The sequence below is a fragment of the Rhodamnia argentea genome, chromosome 9, assembly GCF_020921035.1.
Source record: "Rhodamnia argentea isolate NSW1041297 chromosome 9, ASM2092103v1, whole genome shotgun sequence".
Classification (NCBI taxonomy): Eukaryota; Viridiplantae; Streptophyta; class Magnoliopsida; order Myrtales; family Myrtaceae; genus Rhodamnia; species Rhodamnia argentea.
Window position 1 is genome coordinate 6,085,340 of NC_063158.1, and position 22,186 is coordinate 6,107,525.

A 22,186-nucleotide genomic window follows, 5' to 3' on the forward strand; every position below is an offset into this window, starting at 1 on the left:
TTGAATCATTAATAATGAAATTTTCTCGGTCGCTTGTTTTGTCCTCCAAGTTTATTGAAAGTCCATTTTTGTCCTTTCATAAAATCCCTGAACTTCTCTCGACTCTCTTTCCATCTCTGCTCACTTGTATCTCATTCTTGCTTTGCCCTCTCTTGGTCCTGCTCGACTGCTCCTTGTTGCTTTGCTCCCCCTTGCTCATGCTCAATTGATCCTTGTTGCTTTGCTCGCCTTCAATCTTTGCGGCTGGTTCTTCTCTCTCTCTCTACCTGGTGGATTTGCTTTCGATTGTTGAGATTTGTGCTTAGATTTGTGCCAAATTTGATGATTACGAGTCGGGAATGTTGGCAATTTCATGTTGCTGAGATTTGTTTCTATTTTTTCTTTCGGCTTTGAGTTGGCGATTGCGAGTTGGGAATGTCATCTCGCCATTGCTTCGTGCAAGACATGGCTGTGTTTTTGCTTCTATTGCCCTCTATAATCTCTTTGTTTTGTAGTTCCTTTAATACGACTTGCCCCTGTTACCTTATTAGAGAGGAATGAAATTTTGCTGTTAGAAAGGGGGAGAAAGGGTCTCTCAGTTCCAATATTTGGGCATAATTAGTGTTCACTGTTTAGAACATATGAATCTGCAAAATTAGTGTGGGTTCTCTGTGCGAAAGAGGAAGCTTTATGGGTTTTCTTTTTCTTTGGGTGGATTATTATGATGTGCTCAAAATAAAAAAAAATCAACGTGATTAGACATGTTAACATTCTGGTGTTGCTCTCGCCATAGTAGTTTTTCATTGAATGCGTAAGCAGTGAGTTTTTTAGATTATGGTGTTGCTCTCGCAATAGTAGTTTTTAGTACCTGTAGTTTTTTAAATTCTCTTGCAATGTTGATCACCAAGAATTTGTTTATGTCACTTTACTAGTAGATGGCAAGTTCATCAAAGGAGAATGCATTTTAGAGCTCAGAAGATGTTGAAGCTTTTGTAAGTTGTGAATTGACAAATTGAAAAAGGCCATCGTCTTGCAAACAACAAAAGGGATGGATAGATAATCATAATAACAAGTTTGAGGAGCGAATAAGCAAAAACTGTGATTATAAAAATCAAATAAAGAGTAAGTGGGATAATCTTAAAAAAGAATGGAAAAGATAGAGGTCATTACTTTATGATGGAAGAGGACTAGGATGTGATTCCAGGAAGAAAACCTTTGATGCGAGTGTGAGAAAAATTCAGGTTTTTACCACTTTCTCTTTTACTTTTTTTGTTTAGTCCACCTTCAACGAGATAACTTATCCAAATACTCTATTATAACATGCCAACCCTAAGTTTATGATTTTTGGGACGAAAGGCATACCTCATGATCTTGAATTTTTGTTAGGTATGATGTTCAGAGCATAGTTGGTATTAGAGGAATTACATCAAATCTTGCTCAAGGTTTATGAATTAATAAGGATGTTGAGGCCATACAACCTGGTATCGAAGAAGGTAAAGGATCTGCTCATGAAAATTTGGAGTGTCATGACAACTTACTTAACTACTCTATTATAACAAGCCAACCCCAAGTTTAAGGTTTTTGGGACGAAAGCCATACCTCATGATCTTGAAGTTTTGTTAGGTATGATGTTCAAAGACATAGGAGTAATCACATGGAATCCTACATAAGGTTTATGCATTAATAAGGATGTTGAGGCCACACAATCTGTTATCGATGATGTTGGAGGATCTACCGATGAAAATTGGGGTGTCATGTGGATGAAACCATGGTGGAACCAATTGGAACTCAAAGCCATAAAAGAGTGTCGCATACTTCACCGAGGCAAGCTCGGGGAAAGAAAGATAAGAAATTGATGAGTGCAAGACAAGGGCTTGGAGCACAACTTAGTAGGCTTGTGATAGCTGTTGAAAGTAGGAGTGCTGCCATTGCTGCACCTCAAGCACATGAAGTAGTCGGTCCTTACAAGGACTTTGTAGATTTGTTGGATACCACACGTGAGATTGTGCAAGATGAAGAGAATTATTTTAATGTGAGAGTTGTTTCTACTTGGTGTTCTTTTTACATAGTTGAGTTTGTAAATGTATGATGGTTGATATATTACTTCTCTTGATCGATGATTAAGATTATTCATTCCTTCTCTATATTTTTGTTACTTTAATTAGTTATGAATGACGCACATGCCAGGAAATATCGTGAAAAAGGAGGAAAAAGAATATTGGGGTCTTATCACAATCAGTCAAGCTTCAATTTTTTACGAGGCAATGTACCTTTGCAAACATCCTTGCATGACCTAATCATATACAGGATATGAGTGGTTAAGAGAATTGACAGAGAAAGATACTAGTATGATAATGTGCTATTATATGTTTAGAATGCATAAGGATGCATTTAATAATTTGACGCATGACTTAGTAATACTCTATGGTTTTCAAGAATTTAGGAATATTAATGTTGCAAAAATGGTTGGCATGTTTATTCATATTTCTATGGGTTAGATATTCCTAAATCTGGATTACATATCCAAATTAAACTTACAATGATTTAGGAATGTGGGTTAATATCACGAAAAATCTCAAATTAGTACACCTCTGACAAATTTACCCCAAGCTATTTTTTTACCATAAAAAATCTTAAATTGGTACACATGTGATTAATTACCCTAAACTATTTTTTTGACCACAAAAAATCTCAAATTGATACATCTGTGATAAATTTTTCCTAAACTAATTATTTTCATCACTAAAAACCTCAAATTGATACGCATGTGATAAATTTACCATCTGTTAGTTTTCGTTAAATTGGATTAATACCATGAAAAATCTTAAATTGATACACCCACGTTCGACAAAAAAAAAAAATACACTTGTGACAAACAGAGGGTAAAAACCCTAAACGTGCACATTCGGCAATTGCCACGTGTCATCTAAATCAACAATTTGACGATAAAATTTAACAAAAACTAACAAGGGGTAGATTTGTCACAAGTGTACCCGTTTTGGGTAAATTTGATAGAAGTGTACTAATTTAGGGTTTTTAGTGGTTAAAAAAAATAGTTTTGGGTAAATTTAGCACAAGTATATCGGTTTTGGATTTTTCATGGTATTAACCCTAGGAAATTGATGTTGCAGAAATGGTTGGTATGTTTCTTCATATAAAGAACTTTAAATGTCATTTGCTAGAGTTTTGACGAGGACCTTCACTTATGGGTTGTCGAGAAGTGTTTAACAATGTCCATTCCTCGCTATACTCAGAAATTGAGCGAGCTTTTGGTGCATTAAAGCGGAAGTGGAGGATTCCAACTCATATGCCGATTTTTCCGTATGAAAAACAAGTGCAATTGTCATAGCGACCATGGCTTTGCACAACTATATACAAAGAAATGTCGTGATTAATATGGATTTTGAAATATCAGAACTGGATCCCGATTACATATATTCAATTGATCATGATGATGTAAATGAGAGGGTTGGTGCTTTGAATAATAATGCATCATTTGACATGGCACGTTTCCATGATGAAATAGCGATGGGTTTACAAATTCGTTAAGGAGGTTTGTAATATTTAAGGTTGACGTATTTATTTTCTAGGGACATATTTGATCGTGCTTATTATGATGAAATGGCTCTTTATGGTCAAATTTGTATGAGACAATCTATCTTTGGTCGTCACTTCCTTGCACAGCATGGCTGCGAGTGTTTCTTTCTTATTTCTGGATGATGTTCTATCAACACCAATGTTGTCAATGGATTAAACAAAAAGCGAGAGAGTTATTGCTCGACCGTGATCTGGATATTAGGATGAAGATCCCTTTGTCGATAACCAAGACTTCAGACTCTTTGCTTTGTTACGGCATTATGAGAAAAATGGAAAACTTTCTGTGTGACAATGGCTGGGGATCTTGAAGTGGAAGCCAATGCAGCTTCACGAAAAACTGCTTTATTGTGTTCACGAATTTTAGCTAGCTTGGCACGTTTCAATGATTGCTTGTCATTTATTAATCTTTCACCAAATATATATGTGAGAAAAAAACATCTAGTAGATGTTATTAATATTTGGCAAGACCCTAATAGTTATTAATTATATTTTATTAAAAGAATTTTTTTTGTTGAATATTAAAAGAATTAAGTGATTGATGATATAACGTCTTTCAATTGTTAAGAGATGAAGTGAATAGTGGTTTAGTGATGTTAAGAATGAACGAAAAAGTCTTGGTCACACGAAAGGTCTTTCCAAATATATGTTTGCCAAACACTTCTTGCATTTCTTCGAAGCTCTTTCCAATTACAGTTACCAAACAATTTTGTATTTCTCCAAATCTGTTTAGGCTAAAAGCCTTTGCATTTGGCCAAAGGCTTTTCCCAAAAGTTGAACCAAACGCAGGTACGATGACATTCATCTAGTTGTCGTATCTGAACTTACATCGTCTCAAGCCAAATTGCCTTCTTTGTAGCACTTGTTAGACTAAAGGGGCAAAAAAATAAAATAAAAGACTACAACGTTACATTTGCCGCGATTGAATGGAATTAGAATTTCTTATTTGGTGTATATTTTCATACGTGTATATTTTCATACGAAGGATTCAGACAGAATTTAGTTTGGACTTTCAAACTTGCATTGTTGCTACAATGTAATTTTCATTAAATAAAAAAAAACCTAAAAACGCATTTGTTAAGGCATAATAATAAGTAAGAAAAAGTTGAAACTCATATTAGTTAGTTCATCTAAATTTATAATGATACTTTCAATGTCATATAACAGTTTAATTACACTGAATTAAGAAACTGTTGAGTTGTAAATAGTTATATTTTCTGGTTGTAAATACAAAGGAAAATTGACTAATTGTTAGGAGTGGATTTTTTTCCTATTTAGAAAATTTTTTATTCCAGTCAAATCCCAAAAATCGTGGGATTGTAATTGCTTTCCTATTTAAGCTTTGTTTCCTTATTTGCTAGGATTTCTACGTGTATTAGCCTATAAATGTAACAATGTAAAGCAGCAGAAAGTATGAATGGGAATGAGAATTTCTCTCCATCAAATTCTCACACGGTATCGGAACACTACGCTAGATTTCTAGATTTCAAATTGCAGCCTTCATTGCTGCATTTTTCAACCTTCATTGATGTCTATTATTCTCCAAAAAAAAAATTCCTCTATTTATAGCCTTCATAGCTGCATTAATGCTCTTGTTTTCTTCATAATCTTCTCTCTCCAAAATGACAACATTCGAAACCACACCAAAAGCCACAGATTCTTCCTCCCCTACCATGAGCCAATCGGAGGAGGTCGTCTCAACACACATGACAGGTGATCTCTAGAATATTAGGCCAACCTATAGACTGAGTGAGAAAACCTATCTCAAGTGATCACAATTTGTCAAGATGTACCTGAAGGGCAAATGAAAACTCAACAATCTACTTGGGACATGATCCAAGCAAGGATATCCTGCTTTAGATGCGTGGGATGAGGCAAATTCCATGATCGTGTTATAGCTATGGAATTCCATGGAACTAGCCATAAACGATATTTGTATGTTTCTACCAATAACAAAGGGGATCTAGGATCCCATCCAATAGACGTAAAGGCCCGTGATGTAGCCCAGGTGTATAAAATTAAGGTGAAAACTAATGGGACAAAGCAAGAAGGTAACACTGTTACTGAGTATGATAATTCTCTATAGAATTTATGGCAAGAACTCGATCATTATCGGGTATTCCAGATGCGGTGTCCAGAGGATGCAGCCATTCTGAAGAATTTTATTGAGAATGATCGAGTCTACGATTTCTTAGCTAGGCTTAATTCTAAATTTGACCAAGTCAAAATTCAAATATTTGGAAAGGAGGAAGTGCCATCATTGGAGGAAACAATTTCCTTGGTCCAAGAAGAAGAAAGCCGTCGATCAGTTTTGCTTGAACCACAATCAATAGAAGGATCAGCCTTGACAATCAAAAAGGTTGATGGAAAGGGTGACCTACCAAGGAAAGACAACCGAGACAACTTGAAGTGTGCCTATTGCAAGAAGCCGAGACATACTAAGGAGCAATGCTGGAAATTGAATGGCAAATCAACTACTTTAGGCCGAGAGTGGATGAACCGGGCAACACAGCCAAGGCTTCGGGTCCACCTAACTAAGCAAGCTGGTTATGAAGAAGTTAAGGAGAAAGCAACCTTCAATAGTGAGGAATTGAGAATAAGAGGTTTGTTAGTATCTCTTAATAAATCCTCCGATACATGCTCACTAGCACTCTCGGGTAATTCTTGGGTTATTGATTCAAGGGCTATTGATCATATGACTCACATCTCATCACATTGTAGGACCTATGCACCTTGTCCTAGCAATAGGAAGGTTATTGTGGCAAATGGATCTCTTGCTACTGTTGCGGGAGTTGGAGATGTCTCTATCACACCTAATTTTGTTCTTAAAGATGTCATTCATGTCCCTAAACTTTCTTCCAATCTTATCTTTATACAAAAACTCACAAAAGATCTTTATTATCAAGTTATTTTTTATTCATCTTACTGTGTTTTTCAAGATTGGGGCTCGAAGAGGAGGATTAGACTTACAATAAGGAACGAAGTGGGCTGTACTACCTTGAGACGCCTCTCACCACAAGAAGAATCATAAATAATCTGTCTTCATCATTTCTTAGTACTTCGAATAAAAAAGCTATTTGGCTTCATCATTTTCGTTTTGGACATTCGTCCTTTCAAATCTTGAGTATTATTTTTCCATCCTTGTTTAAAGATTTAGATAGTAAAGATTTCCATTGTGATGTTTGCGAGTTAGCCAAGCATAATTGTGTACCATTTTCTATTAGCAATCATCGTAATTCTAACCCTTTTGGCTTGATACGCAGTGACATTTGGGAACCTTCCACGATTCCAAACATCTCTGGAGCTCGTTGGTTTGTCACTCGAATTGATGATTGCTCTAGGGTCACTTGGACTTTCTTATTCAAACATAAATATGATATGAGTAGCATTTTCCTTCCTTTCATTCCATGATTCAAACTCAAGATCAAGGTCTTTCGATCGGATAATCCTAGAGATTACTTTAATAAAGTATTGTACCCTAATTTTCAAAAGGAATGCATTATCCATGAGTCATCTTGTGTGCATACACCGCAACAAAATGGAATTGATGAAAGCAAAAACGGTCATCTCCTTAACTCAACCCGTGCCTTGTTGTTTCACGGGCAGGTTCCTAAAACATATTGGGGGGAAGATGTTCTTACGGCTACATACATGATCAATAGATTGCCATCACGTATATTAGACCACAAGACCACTGTGGAGGTTCTTTCTCAGTTCTATCCTCACTTTTGTACATCTAATGGCCTTATATCTCGAGTCTTTGGTTGTACTTCCCTTGTCCACATTCATCATCATCAACGAGGAAAGCTAGATCCTCGTGCAATCAAATGTGTGTTTCTTGGTTACTCAAAAATACATAAGGGTTATAAATGTTACCATCCCCCTTCCAAAAAATTCTCTCTACAGATGTCACTTTTGTTGATTTTTCAAAACCTTATCTTCATGGGGAGATTTCACTCGGGGAAGATGAGGACCTTGGGGTTATTGATAACCTAGATTTATTGTCCAATATCCTTGTCAATCCAAACTCGTCCACTATAGGTCATGAACCTATCTTGAATTCTATCTCTTGTCCACCACATTCTAAGACACACCGACCAGTTTATGTTCCTATTCCTGCTAGTCCATCTCGTATTCATGATTCTATGAGATTTTCTCAAGTGTATTCAAGGAGGACAACCGTTCCAACACAAGAGTATGTCCAAAATACCAATCCGGATACTGCCAATGAGAGCATGGTAAGTCCCGAACCTCCTGTGAATGAACAACTTAGTGATACACCTTAGATTGATCTTGATTTACCTATTGCTGTTAGAAAAAGGACTAGAGAGTGTCTTGAGACACCAGTTTATCCACTATCAAATTATGTGTCTCTTGATAGTTTATCATCACCATACCGAAACTTTTTTGTGAGTTTAAACACTATTGTTGTCCCCAACACTTTGTCCGAAGCGCTATCAAAAGAGGAATGGAGGAATGCCATGAAAGAAGAAATGAAGGCACTGGAAAAAATAAAACATGGGAAATTGTTAACGGGCCAAAAGGGAAAAAATTTAGTTGGCTGCAAGTGGTCACCGTGATGTATAAGGCAGATGGTTCTCTAAAGAGGTACAAAGCAAGATTGGTTGCGAAGGGTTACACTCAAATATATGGAGTGGGTTACCAAGAGACATTTGTACCAGTGGCTAAAATGAACACCGTAAGAATTCTACTGTCTTTAGTTGCTCATTTTGATTGGAAACTTCAACAGTATGACGTAAAGAATTCATTTTCACATAGAGATTTGGAAGAAGAAATCTACATGAACATATGAGGAAATAGTGGAAAGGGTTTGTAGACTAAAGGAAGCACTATACGGACTCAAGCAATCATCTAAAGCCTAGTTTAGACGATCTGCTAGTCATGAAGGCATCCGGGTACAAACAAAGCTAGAGAGATCATACACTGTTCATAAAACACTCGGATGCACGAGGAGTTACAGCATTGTTGGTGTATGTTGATGACGTAATTGTTACTAGCAATGATAAAAGGGGGAAATTGTGGTTGAAATAGTGCTTGATTAAGGAGTTTGAAATAAAGGAGTTAGCCAAGTCACAATATTTTCTAGGAATTGAGATTTCATACTTAAAGCAATGGATCTTTATTTCACAACAAAAATATGTGACAGCTTTTTTGAAAGAAATCGGGTAGCTTGATTGCAAACCAGTAATTACTCCGATAGGGCTGAACCGGAGATTAAGCGAAGCAAAAGAGGAGGCGGCAGTGGATCGAAAAATGTATCATCGATTAGTGGAAAAGCTGATTTACCGTGCTCATATTCGACCAGATATCTCCTGTGCAGTAAGCTTGATTAGTGAATTCATGCATAATCCAAAGGAGTCAAATCTACAGGCTACTCATCGAGTCCTACACTACTTGAAATGGAGCCCAAGAAATGGAGTACTATATGGGAAGAGTCCTGATCTCAAGCTTGAGGCTTGTACAGATGTGGATTCTGATGGATCAATGGTAAACAAGAGGTCTACAACTGGTTATTGTACCTTCCTTGGAGGTAACTTGGAAAAGTAAAAAACAGAATATGGTGATAAGATCTAGTGTATAATCTGAGTTTAGGGCAGCAGCTCAAGGAATATGTGAGCTATTGTAGCTTGAGATCATTCTTGATGACTTGAAGGTTGAGTGGCAGAGTTCTATGAAGCTGTATTGTGACAATAAATCTGCAATTAATATTGCTCATAATCATGTACGGCGTGACAGAACGAAGCATATTGAAATTGATACACACTTCATCAAGGAGAAACTTGAAGGACTGATTTGCTTGTCTTATGTCCCGTCAAGACAACAAATGGCAGATGTCTTGACCACAGGCTAATTATCAAGCTGGGAATGGAAGACACTTATTCACCAACTTGAGTAGTGTTGAGCTGTAAATCTAATTGTTAGGAATAGATTTTTTCCTATTTAGAAGATTTTTTATTCTGGTCAAATCCCATAAATGGGATTGTAATTGCTCCCCTATTTAGGCTTTGTTCCCTTTTTGTTTGCTCGGATTTCTCTGTGTATTACCTATAAATGTAACACTGTACAGCAACAGAAAATATGAATGAGAATAAAAATTTCTCTCCATCAAATTCTCACAGAAACCACATAATAAACATGGAACGATAGCTACAAGCTAGACGCATAAAAACGCCGATACGAAGCAATTCCGAATAGTGCATGTATTTTACTGAAATCAAACATTTGCAATGAGGATTCACTTGCTTCCATATCATCTAGCTAGGACCAGAGAGAAAGCGAACAAGTATATTGAAAGAAAGAAGAAACAGGAGACCCGTTTCCGGTGTTGTTAGTCATGAGAAATCAACAGGAAGTATACCTTCAAGAGTTGTATGCCTGAAAAACAAAATGACTCGACTGCAACGTAACTTCTTGCGCTATACAGCTTATACCGTATATCAATGCTTCACATTTTTTTCTCTCTATCAGAGCTAAGCATGATTATCCTGTAATATTACACTATAGCTATGACCCAAAAACAGAGTTTTTGCCGAGGCACTGAACTGCAGAAGAACGACCAGATCGGCAGCTCTCGGCAAAGTCTACGCTTCAGAAGAAACTTAGCATCATCTACACCTAGAATGTGGCTTCGTTGGCGAATAAAAAATGGAGCCTGACGACCTGATCTCTTGGTGGCCAACAACACGAACAACAGAACCAGGTTCCCACTCATCGTCATCGCTATCAATGTTAAGGGGAGTGAAACTGTTCTGATTTCTCCTTCGTAGCATGAGAAAGACATTAAAGTAGTAGCTAACCAATTCAACCCTGCTTTTGGAAGGAAGATCCTTGAACATTTGATCCCAGAAACACTTACCTTGAGAAGGGGGATTCAACCTCACTATGGCAGCAAATTTCTCCTGTTCTTGACTTGTCCAGGAATGTTTGACTTCTTCGCCCATTTTGTCAAACTTGAAAATGTGGAAAGCTGGGCCAAGTTCCAGGTTCAATCTTTTGCTTTTCTCGGCAATGTGAAATCTAACACATTCAGCAGAACCTCGAACTTGACATCCACATGAATCTTGCCTTCCCTTTCCCATAGGTTCCCTTTCAATTATAGATCTTCTCTGTGTATTTTTCAAAGGCCAAATTGGGGTTCCCAGCCATTTAGAGTCACTTTCAAAAGTTACCCCAGACCACTCTGGCACTTCAGCTTGAAATTCAGAACCCAGAGGAACTTCCTCTTGTCCCTGATTGTCAAATAGAGAACCTGCAGATGAGGAACTGGAGTCTCCATTCTTGATAGTGTTATCAATGTGTTCTTCAGTACCATGACATCCTGACAAGAAAGTATCCGAAACGTTTTTCACCTTCTTGCTTGAAGCTTTGAGGAGAAAACTCTCCTCAAACTGTCTCTCTCTCAGTTTATAACCAGAGCCATCGCGATCTTCATACATGCTTGGGTGCATCTTCTGATTTTTCTACAAAATAAAACACCAATTATACTTATATGATGTATGAGATTGAGATTGAGATTAAAATTCCTAACTTCATGACAATCTTTCTTTGTACAAACCTATAACTTGGGCCTACAATATTCCAGTTGCTTGAAAATTGATTGATTCACCACTGTAAACTGAAAACATCAGTGCATTACACCACTTCCGAATTTACCATCACATGACCAGGTTTGAGTACCAAATCTAAAAGAGATAATCCCATAAAAAGTTCCTAACCCTTTTCTCATGAAACACCAATACAAATTATTATTTTCATCTCACCAATATCCTAAATTGGTACTGGTAACCCAAAAGTACCTCTGTAAGACTTCTGCCCGTAATTACCATTAAAAATCCGATGCGGCAGCATTTGTTGACAACACCAGACAAACGGATCTGACATGGCAATGGACCCATGCTACCATGTCGACCAAGAGAGTAGGCACAACAGATTTTTCACAGCTATATACGCTGCCCCGTCGTATATTGACGGCCCTATGGAAGGCATTTTTGGATGATTGGTATATGTTTGGGGGATTGCTGAGACATCAAAAAGTTGGGTTATTGGCGTCTCACGAGGAAAAAATTTGGGACTTTTTGTGCAATTATCCCTATTTAAAATTGGATATCACATAACGGTACTTCTATGCCAATACAAACTAATTCTTGTATTGCGGTCGTGTGATCGTATTGCATAGAAGTGCTACATGTAGAACCCTTTATCTATAATCACACCACCACTCGATAAAGATGACACATTCATATGCTTTCTTCAGTAAACAGGTTTAATATTAATAGTTAATGGCTAGTACCCCATGTAACATGTTCTTCTTAGTTTACATGTGCCTATGCCATGGAACATAGCTCTAGACATTAAACTGGATGTTAGGACAGAACATGAATGATTCACGACGAAACAATAGTAGCGCATAAACGACAAAGTCTTTATATGTGGAATATACATGCTGAGATACAGCTTATGACGACAATTTGGGAATTCCCCTCTCCTCTCACTAGTAACTAACACCCCACACAAAGGAATATAGGGAATAGTTAGGGACACAATATATGGGAACTGATTCCACATATCACCAATGATCAACAATCCCTTATTCATAATATGCATGCATCTAACCCATCCGTGAAGTCACTGGAAGAACACTATTTGCCCGAGTGTCGAAGTGGACCCACTTAAGGTGGAATTCTTTGCCATTTAACAGTAAGCGAACAACTCTTGATGAGGTGAGCCCAAAAAAAAAAAAAAATTCCCTCAATCAAATCTTGACAAGTCCAGAGCAAATTCTGTTCATGGACGCAACAAGAAATCAAGTGTAAGGAGAAGAATGGGGAATAATAAGAATAGCAAACATAATTTGTAACATAGGAAAAACAAAGGCTAGAAGAGGTTTTCAACCACAACTATTTTAGATAAAACTCCATAAAAGCCAGCCTAAATTGTTAAAATGAAAATTTATCATTCCTCACTAAACAATGAACACAATTATTTGGTAGGTGAGATAATTATAGGGTCATCCTCAATCTCTCACTTTCCCAAATCTTATCATTATTTAAATCTTTCTGTAATTATAATGTCTTAAATTCACATTCTTTCACAATAGACTAAATTTAAAAAGGTGATCTTTTTCTTTACTTACTTAGGCTTCTATTTTACCATTTACCTTCACACGCAACATTTATGCCATTTTGCTAATTAAGACCAAAAAAAGTATGCCCTAAAATGGAGCTCATTATTTTAATTAGTCAGAATAGGATCGATTTTAATGGCAGAAGAAGAGGTCAAACGATGAAACTGGACCTGACAAAGAACTCTGGAAACTTAGTCAAGGTATTTACCAAGCCTTTTTCTTATCTTTTGTTTTTTTGGCCGAATAGAACCATTTACCAAGCTGGAGAAATGGAAAAGAGAGAGATCTCAAAGTGCTAAATCCAACTAAAAGTATATCAAAGAACTGAGTCAAGAATGGGAACAACATAAGATTTCAAGCTCCATTATCCACAATGTAGTATTACAACAGACAACTAAGCCTTATCTCATTGATTGACGTCACCTATTTAACACCATTGCACTCATCCTCCAATCAGATTTCAGAAGAAGTGATCGATATCTTTTCCAATCATCTCCTACAACATTTTTTACATTTTTCTCCACGTTTTTTGACCCAACTCCCCATGCCATAATCATATGTTCTCACTGGAACACCCAAAAGCCTTTGTTTCACATGTTCAAACTACCTCAAACGAGCTCCTCTCATTTAATCTTCCCTCAGGTGTTGCCTCACTTTCCCTTGAATAGTTCATTTTTATCCTATCTTTCCTCGAGTGTCCCCACATACATCATCCAACTAAGTATTCTCATGTTTGCTACACTCATTTTATGCAGAATATTTATAACTTAGTTTCGGGTTGATCTTAGAGGATGTTTCCAATTTTAAAGATTACAATAAAAACAATTTGCTTTTTCAACATTCTATTTTCTTGAAAATGCATTTGATAAATGACATTTAAAAATCTCTTTGAGTTAAAACGTTCCGGTTTGATCTCAGAGGATGTTTACAATTTCTTTATGCGTAAACATTACAATAAAAACCATTTGCTTTTTCATTAATCAATTCTCTCGGAAATGCATTTGACAATGACAATTAAAACACTCTTTCAGTTAAAAAATTCAGAAATCATGTTGGTTGTGGTATTTTCTCTTGTATCTCAATTAACATGATAGAAGTTACAGTATCGACAACTATTATATTTTATATGAAATTTAGACAAAAAATCTCTTCCATAAATAATTGCAATGCGTAATGTATTCATTGAAATAGCACCTTAATATGTCAAACACCAAAAGTACTAAATAACATGATGCATCATATGCCGCTATATACTATACAATCCTACAGAAGCCATGTACAATTTCTAGTTCTACCCACGTAATAAGCCTGTGCAAAGATAAACATTAATATCAGCCAACCCAATTCAGAAATAAAAGAGCAAAGACCAATGCTTTTTGTTTAGTAAAATAGCATTGAGATTTGGCAACCAAATACCTGCCAGACTAATCTTTTGGCACTCAGAGTTCTGTGTCTTTCCAATAAGAGAGCCTCCCGAGACAACAAAACCTGTTTCCACAATTTGTCGCTTCCATAGACATTCCATTTGGACAGGTCCGGTAAAGAACCAATTTCTGGATCACGTGGGTCTTTTGCAATCCCATTGAGCCAGTTAAGCATCGCCCATAGTGGAGTCTTGTCCACAACACAAGCAGATTCCTCTCCAGACACTTCCGGATCCAGAATTATGAAATCACCCTGACTGCTATATATGTTGCCTCCATCTGATTCAGCAGCTATGCCAATTGACTCATAATCCTGTTGCCCTACAGGACTCTTCTTTTTCCAATTCGACCCCACTGAATCTTCTTCGTAAATACTGTCACGAGCTCGTTTTAAAGAAGCTCTGGTTTTCTTATTCACTGCATCTCCCTCCACTACTTCACTTTCCGTATCGACTTCATTACGTGCTCCGCCACCTGCAGAACACGCTGCGCTTTCCTTCGAGTCTGAAATCATCAAGTCTTCATCCTCGACACTGATCTTGCTTCCATTGGATTCTAGCTCCATGCTCTTGGTCTCGTCCACATTCCCCATGCCATCGTCATCTCCAGAGTTGATCTTGAACGTCAATACAGAGGGCATGCATTCCTCATCATTCTTCTTTTGATTCAAGGTCTCCATGAAATGTCCTCTAAGATCCTTGTCCACCACCATTATTAACCCACCCGAAAATATCTAAACTGAAATTGATATGAGAACTCTGAAGCTGAGACGACAAGTTTTGAACAGAGCACTCCAAATTTAGCCACCAAATCACGCAACCCAATCTCCAGAAAGGCAATATAAAGATCCTTCTCGGCACACTGTAATGAAGAGCTTAAACCATCTACGATAGCTCCGAACCAACATAATGTATCTGTCCAAGCATTCGAGGCCAAGACGTGTCAAGACCATTAGACCAGTGGGAGATCTCCTGGAAAAAACCACGAAACCAATTGAAGAAACTCGTCGAACTTGCCTTCTGTCGGTTTGTTCCGGAGATGACCTGAAACCGGATCTAAATGGTCGCGAAACTCGTTCACCCCGACCTTATCTATTTCAGCGCAATCTGGAACCCCATCAGCTATCATCAACCACCCTGCCATTGAATTCCGAAATCACTCAAAAACCCTAGAAGCTCACAAAAGGTTCGACACTGTCGCATTCTCTTCGCCACTCCAAACACACACACCAAAAAAAAAAAAAAACCTTAAACAAAAGACGAACAAAAAAGAAAGAAGAAAAAATAAAAAAGGACCCGGAACGCAAAGAAAGCGAAAGCGGAAATTAGAAACAAACGCGTCATGTGTCAAAATCAAAGATCCAGGGTACCGACTCGAAGATGAGACCCACTCATGCGTGCTTGTGTTGGTGCGTTTGGCGGGAGAAGTGAGCTCGGTTGAAGTTTCGGGTCGCGCTCATTTCTCGCACTTCTTTTCGTGGATTGCAGACATTTAAGAATGGAGAGACAAAGGAAATGATATAACAGGACAGAAGGACATGTTTGGGGAAAAGAAAAAACAAAGGGAAGGTCTTTCCAACAGATTCAGACACCCATTAATCAGAACTTTGCCTATATACAATGCAAATACTAGTATTAGAGAGAGAAAATGTATATGAACTAGAGAGAGAATCTAGAGAGAGATTGTATTGTACCAGTGAGAAGTAGAAAGAATGTTGTCTGTGTGTGTTTTGGGGCTTACAATTCACCTTCTTGTTGACCTCATCTGCCCTACAATTCCCCTACCCACATCATCTCTCTCCCTCTCTCTTTTGTGACCCCTTCTCTTGGAAGAGGTGGCTAGTGTGAGAGAAGAGTATTTTGCACAGGGTGTGCTTTGTGTAGGTATGTGAGGATTTTAAGGGCCATCTCTCACACCCCCACCCTACATCATCATTTTTATAGTGGAAAAATCATTGGCTAACCTTGGTTAATAAATGACTGGTCATGGTGGTTGAGTTAAGGCTGGGGTTAGGTTTGAAATTTTCGAATTATCGCTTTTCTTTTCTTTTCCTTTCCTCTTTTTTCTTTTCCCGATATGTCTCAAAATATCTTTTTGATCATGACGCGCGATTATTGGATTTAGAATGTAATGAGAATATCTCGTAAAAGCCGATAAATAGATTTCAAATTATAGTGAAAGATAAACCTTCAATAGAATAAAAAATTAAGATTTTTTAAAATAGGTAACTAATGAACTTTCCTAAATGAATTTCGACCGAAGGTCATGGCATTTATTTTTAATATTGAGGAAGAGATCACCTTTCGGTGCTCGTCCTTCTAAAATCATTATTTTTTGGATTAATATCGCAAAAATTCCTAAATTGATACACCTATTACAAATTTACTCCAAACTAATTTTGATCATCATAAACCCCAAATCGATACACCAATGATAAATTTACCAAAAATTAATTTTTAACTATAAAAAATTTCAAATTGGTACACTTATGATAAATTTACCCTTTGTTAATTTCCATTAAATTGAGTTAATACTATGAAAAATCTCAAACTGGTACACACATGACAAACGAAAGGTAGAAATCTCAAATCGATACACCCGTCAATTGCCACGTGTCATCCGACTTAACAATTTGACAATAAAATTAACAGAAAGTAAATTTATCACATGTGCACTCATTTGAAATTTTTTGTGGCCAAAAAATTAGTTTGGGGCAAATTTGTCATTGATGTACCAGTTTGGTATTTTTCATGATATTTGTGCTTATTTTTTTAATTTGTTAGTAGAAAAAGCTTCCATTATTCTGCTATTTCAGTAACCACCGCCCACTACTTCTTAAATCTATACATGTATCTATGAAAATAATTACTTACATAGCAACTGCTATAGTGAAATTGACATGTGTCTAGTGTGAAATGATGAAAATAATCTTTTAAAAGGAGGACAAATTATATCTAATTTGTATGTATGTCAGCTTGATATATATATATATATGGCGGAGCTCTAGCACATTAGAAGTTGAAGGGTCAAAGGAGGAGGATGATGGAGATAATGGGTGACCCAAGAAAAAAAATCGTTGTTCTGTAGCAACTTGTAATATTAGCCTTTAAACAAATTACATATATCCATACATTGAAACTGAATTTTTTTCTAATGTACGATATATGGAGTGAAACAATTTTCCTCCATGATGACCCTTCATCTACTTTTCACTTTACACTATTCATCTGTCAACAACCAAAAAAAAAGTACCCTATATTCGAAATTTAATAATGAAGTTCTATATAAAACAAATTAGAGACACTTTTTAACAAAATCTTTATGTGTACACACTCATCACAAAATCTTTTGGGCCACTAAGTGGATCTTGAGCTAATACCATTTTGATTTGTGGACATGTGTAGCTATTGACATTGCTGGATGAGTTAATGGGCTCATTGCAGCCTATCCAAGAGGATCACTATCACCCCCAATCGCATGCATTTCATCATCTTACATGCAAAATATGTTATACTGCATTTGGTCATCCGAATTTCTAGTTAGGATAGGACTGAATAGGATATGATAAGAAATCCATGGATTTAATCATATCCTATTTGTCTTTTGATGAACCACGGATTTAAAGTAGGATATCTTTATATCATATCCTATTCATTGTTTGATAGAAACTCGATATCAATATAATGATTCTTGACTTGTATCATTCGGAGGCTTTTCTCCGGAGCCGACTCGACTAATCTCCAATCACTTGCCGAGATCGTCGGGTCGGAGCTTGGGGGGACGATCGCTAGAAGCTACCGCAATAGGGACGAGAGGCTGCGGTAGGCCAACGAGTCATTGAGAAACATCATGTACTTGAATTGTTGGGTCAGAGCTGAAATGTTGAAATTTTTCCATGGAAGTGATATGATCAATTTGTGGAGATGCAAGAATGAAAAGAGAAGCCCAAAAGATGAAAAAAATGAAACGGGAAGACTCTGAGTTGACTTGAGATTGACCGAATTTGAGTGGTTGGAATGTTTGGCAGATGACGATAGACATGGCCAAATGGAACCGTGGGCCCGGAACCGGCCCGTTGACCTGGCCCATGGTTCCAAACCGGAACCGGTCCGGAACCGCCAGTTTCGGGCCGGTTCCAACCCGTTTTTTTTTTTTTTTAAAGGAAGAGGCTTGGGGGAAAAGAGCAATTTGGGCCTAGGAACCGGCGGTTCCACCAAACCGGCCACCTCTAGATGACGAGACAATGAAACATTCAAACTTGTTGGATTGTGGGAAGGGAAGAAGATAGATCAAATAACCAAGTGGTGGTTGTGAATTTGTGGTTGATGCAAAATCACGGATCAAAATTGAGCATTAAATCATAATTTGTGTTGGCCTGCCTATCAATGAAGAACTGGCCGTAAAGGGTGAAGGATACAACAAGTGCTATTCTTGCTCTTTCCCCTTTCGGGATTATATTCTGATTCATGATTTGTCACAAATTGTTGCATCAAGACGTAATTCAACACCTGATGGTGTAAGCATTTTTATATAACCAGGGACAATGATGCTGAACGAGGCAGACATAGAAAAAAGCATCAGCTTCAAGGACGCGAAGATGAGATTTTTTATAAGCTATAATTTTCACAATGTTATCATTCCAGGAAATTTGCGGTTAGTAGCAAATAATTGGATCAACAAGCAAAATATCTAGAGCTGATGATCATGCCAGAAGTCAAAATTTATTGACCCATGATGCATTTTTTGCTAAATGACTGTAGTTCCTATTTGTGGGCTTTTGACTTCTTTTTTCATCGGCTGAGCTCACAAGCTAGCTCGGGACCATCATCATCAGCCTCGCCTCCATCGGAGAAGCTGTACGCCTCCGTCAGAGAGGTGGTCCGCCGCAATCGGCGAGACGACTAGGCGTGGCGGAGAGGCGAAAGAGGCGTGGCGGAGAGGCAAATGAGGCGTAGAGGAGAGGGGTGGCTTGAGCGATGGATAAAAGAAATCGTATCATGCTCTATCTCACCTCGTCCACTAGGATTATTTTATCTTGGCTATATACCCCTTTATCCTGTCCTTGACACCTATCAAATATAAGATATGATAAAACATATCATATCTTATATGGACGACCAAATGAAATCAAAAGCCTTATACTTGGTTGGATTGGTGGTTACATATGTAGAAGGTATAATGTTCCTTGTGATAAGTATGGTGATGTGCATGTGAATAAGGCAGTTCTACAAACGCATGCATTTTGTAAACTGAAAAATGATTAAATTATCAAAAAAGTCCTAAATCTATTACAATTGTGGCAATTCAGTCCTAAATTTAATTATTTTTTGCTCATTGAGTCCTAAACCTTCTGCATTTGTGCCAATTTAGTTCATTTGGGTGGTCGACGCCGACGTGAATAATTTTTAAAAATATTTTAAAATTTTTAAATAACATTAGTATCTTCTCTTTTTCTTTTTCTTTTTCTTTTTCCTCTTCCTCTTCCCCACTATGGCTAGTGAGGGTCATTAGAGCTAATTGGCCATTGGACAAGGCCGCGAAACCCTCGCGCTGGCCGAGGGAGGTCACCTTCACCAATGGCCGGCGAGGATGCCTTCGCTTAGATCCGGGCGTGGTTATCCGTGGTCGCCATGGCCTCACCCAACTTGGGCGAGGGCGGATGAGGTCGAGTGAGGGCTTGGCTGTCCTCGCCTAGTGGCCGATGAGCTTCGACGACCCTCGCCGACTACAGTGGAGGAAGAAAATAAAAGGAAGAAAAGAAAAATTAGAAAAAAATAGAAAAATTAAAAATTTTAAGATATTATTAAAAAAAAATTTCCATGTCATTATTGGCAAGCTAAATGGACTGAATTGGCACAAATGCAAAAGGTTTAGGACTTAATTGGCAAAAAAATAAGTTTAAGACTGAATTGGCTTAATTACTATAGGTTTAGGGATTTTTTGGTAATTTTTCCACCGAAATGCATTTGGCAATGATTCTAATCCAAAAAAATCAATTCTATTCAAAATTGATTTTTCTTATTCTGCTCTCTGGATGAGTTTTAGAGAATCAGAACGTGTATGGTAATCGCATAAAATTTCTATTCCCGGAATGTAAATGCGTTTGATAAATGTACAAAATTTCTGTTTCTGGATCAATTTATCTTCCCAATTTTTTTTTTCATTTAAGTCAAATAATTACGTCTTGTCATTCTAAAACCAATCTATATAACATCATTAACAAAATGAATATAAATCATGCATAATTCATAATTAGTCTATTTATTTCGTGGAGTATAAAGACAAATGCAAGATCCTTAAGAAAGAACATAAGCTTAATAGGTAATTTGCACTTAAATTTTTGCCACAAATTTGCACTAAGTTAGCTTATGAAAGAAGTTTGAATAATCCCTAGGATGCTCCATGATGGTGCTAATAATGTAGAGACGAATTGAACATAAGTTCAATGGTATTGCTCCACAAAGTTTATCGTTAAATTGCTTGCTAAGATTAATATAAAGATCGCAAAAATTTTTTAAAAAAAATAGTACAAAAGTCGAAAACACAAAGTCGTGAACTTGAAGACGAGTAAAGGTGTCAAACAGATGAGTTAGATCCAAATATGGTCATACCTATATTGAACCATTTGATCCGTTTTGACCCATTTTTATGCAGTAAAAATCTAACAATCCATACCCAATCGAATCGATACCCAACCCGCACCCATACCCAACCCGTATTACTTAAACAATTCTATATTTAACAAAATCATTGAATACTTGTTTCTTATAATTTGTTAAGAAAAATGATATAGCTAAAATATTGTCATACAAATGCAAATCTAGTGAATTTTTTTTCATTTTTCTAATTTTTTTAAAATTTAATTTTTAAAATTATTTTTATATTTTAAAAAAAATTGTTTTTTATTTTTGTAAAAGTGCACTTTTATTTTAAATTTTTTTATATTTTCTTTTCCTTTTTCTTCAATGGACAGGGCGACGGTGGTCCGCAACTACGACGGTGGTGGAGCCGGCTAGTAGAGTGACAGGAGTGGCGGACAAGCTAGGGGAGCTAGCTGGTCGAGCGTTCTTTTCTGAGGCTTCGTTCTTTTTTTTGGGTCAAGAGAACAAAGTAAGAGTCTTCCCTGGAACAGAAGAAGAACCTTTGAACCTACCCTAAGTCTCCATTAACGAGTTAGAGTCATTCTTAACAAGAGAAAATGGTTACACCTCATACAGTTGTCACGAACTCATGACAAAGCCAATAAGGATAGAGAAGAAAAGAGAAATGACAACAGACCAAGGGAAAACTAATTGATTGCGAAGTAAATACTTAGTGCGGGCTCTCCAAGCTCATACCAATCGCAAATTTGATGATTTAATTAAATCATTTAAATATGCAATTTAATCATGTTAGAGTCACCAATAATTTTTTATGGGTTGATTGAAAACCCAAGTAAAATGTAGGGGAATATTTTACTTATGCGAGCTAGAGATTTCATGGATACATGGAGTAGGGATTTGATTACCCTAGATAAATATATAGCCCTTTTGGTAACTTTTCTCTTTATTTCAAAAATATTTTACAAGCTACATTGGCCAATTTTAATCTTAAATCAGTAACATGGGATAGGTGATCATGCAAATGCACAAACAAGAATTTAACAGTCAATTAATTGAAGCAATTGATAAATTGCTTAGCGAGATAGAAAACCTTAATGCGCCAAGAAAATCAAAACCAAAGCTTCGTTATTGTCCGACACATCAATTGTTTTGCAAAACATTAACTAGAGAATCAATAATGTAAGCATGACATAAACATAATTTCTAAATGCAATGATGATTAGTTCTTTTCGGGTTTTTTCTTAACATGCATTAATAGACTATGTAAACTTCTAAATGACATGCACATTGTGACATCCCGAATTTTTCCCCATTAAAAATAATTAAAAATTAAAATAAATCTTCTTGACACTTTCTTAAAGAAACTTTTAGAAGAAGCTATTCCGTAACTTTTCGAGAAAGTTATTTCGAAATTTCTCAAGGAAGCTATTACTAGACTTATT

The 22,186-nt window shown here is 36.9% G+C and overlaps 1 protein-coding gene and 1 long non-coding RNA gene across 5 annotated transcripts; one reads left to right on the top strand and one right to left on the bottom strand.

Moving 5' to 3' along the window:
* The first annotated feature begins 2,421 nt into the window (after positions 1-2,421).
* LOC125316589 lies at positions 2,422-12,989 on the top strand. Its single transcript, XR_007199716.1, has 4 exons — positions 2,422-2,432; positions 5,618-5,624; positions 9,028-9,137; positions 12,980-12,989. It is a non-coding gene; the product is annotated as an uncharacterized LOC125316589 (long non-coding RNA).
* LOC115748619 (AT-rich interactive domain-containing protein 1-like) lies at positions 9,890-16,035 on the bottom strand. Of its 4 annotated transcripts, none has more exons than XM_030685159.2 (3): positions 15,836-16,035; positions 14,135-15,278; positions 9,890-11,054 (listed from the first exon to the last, which is right to left on the bottom strand). In XM_030685159.2, the coding sequence occupies exons 2-3, from the start codon at positions 14,852-14,854 to the stop codon at positions 10,200-10,202; spliced, it is 1,575 nt and encodes a 524-aa protein (XP_030541019.1). In that variant the 5' UTR covers positions 14,855-15,278; positions 15,836-16,035; the 3' UTR covers positions 9,890-10,199. The 4 variants fall into 4 exon arrangements, with proteins under 4 accessions (XP_030541019.1, XP_030541020.1, XP_030541018.1 ...); XM_030685160.1 differs by lacking the exon at positions 15,836-16,035 and adding an exon at positions 15,516-15,829; XM_030685158.1 differs by lacking the exon at positions 15,836-16,035 and adding an exon at positions 15,512-15,829.
* Positions 16,036-22,186: the final 6,151 nt, after the last annotated feature.

Coding starts and splice junctions, on each gene's coding strand:
- LOC115748619 (XM_030685159.2), bottom strand. CDS start 14,854: ATGGTGGTGGACAAGGATCTTAGAGGACATTTCATGGAGACCTTGAAT. Junction 11,055..14,134: donor CCAAAAGATTAGTCTGGCAG/GTATTTGGTTGC, acceptor TTTATTTTGTAG/AAAAATCAGAAGATGCACCC.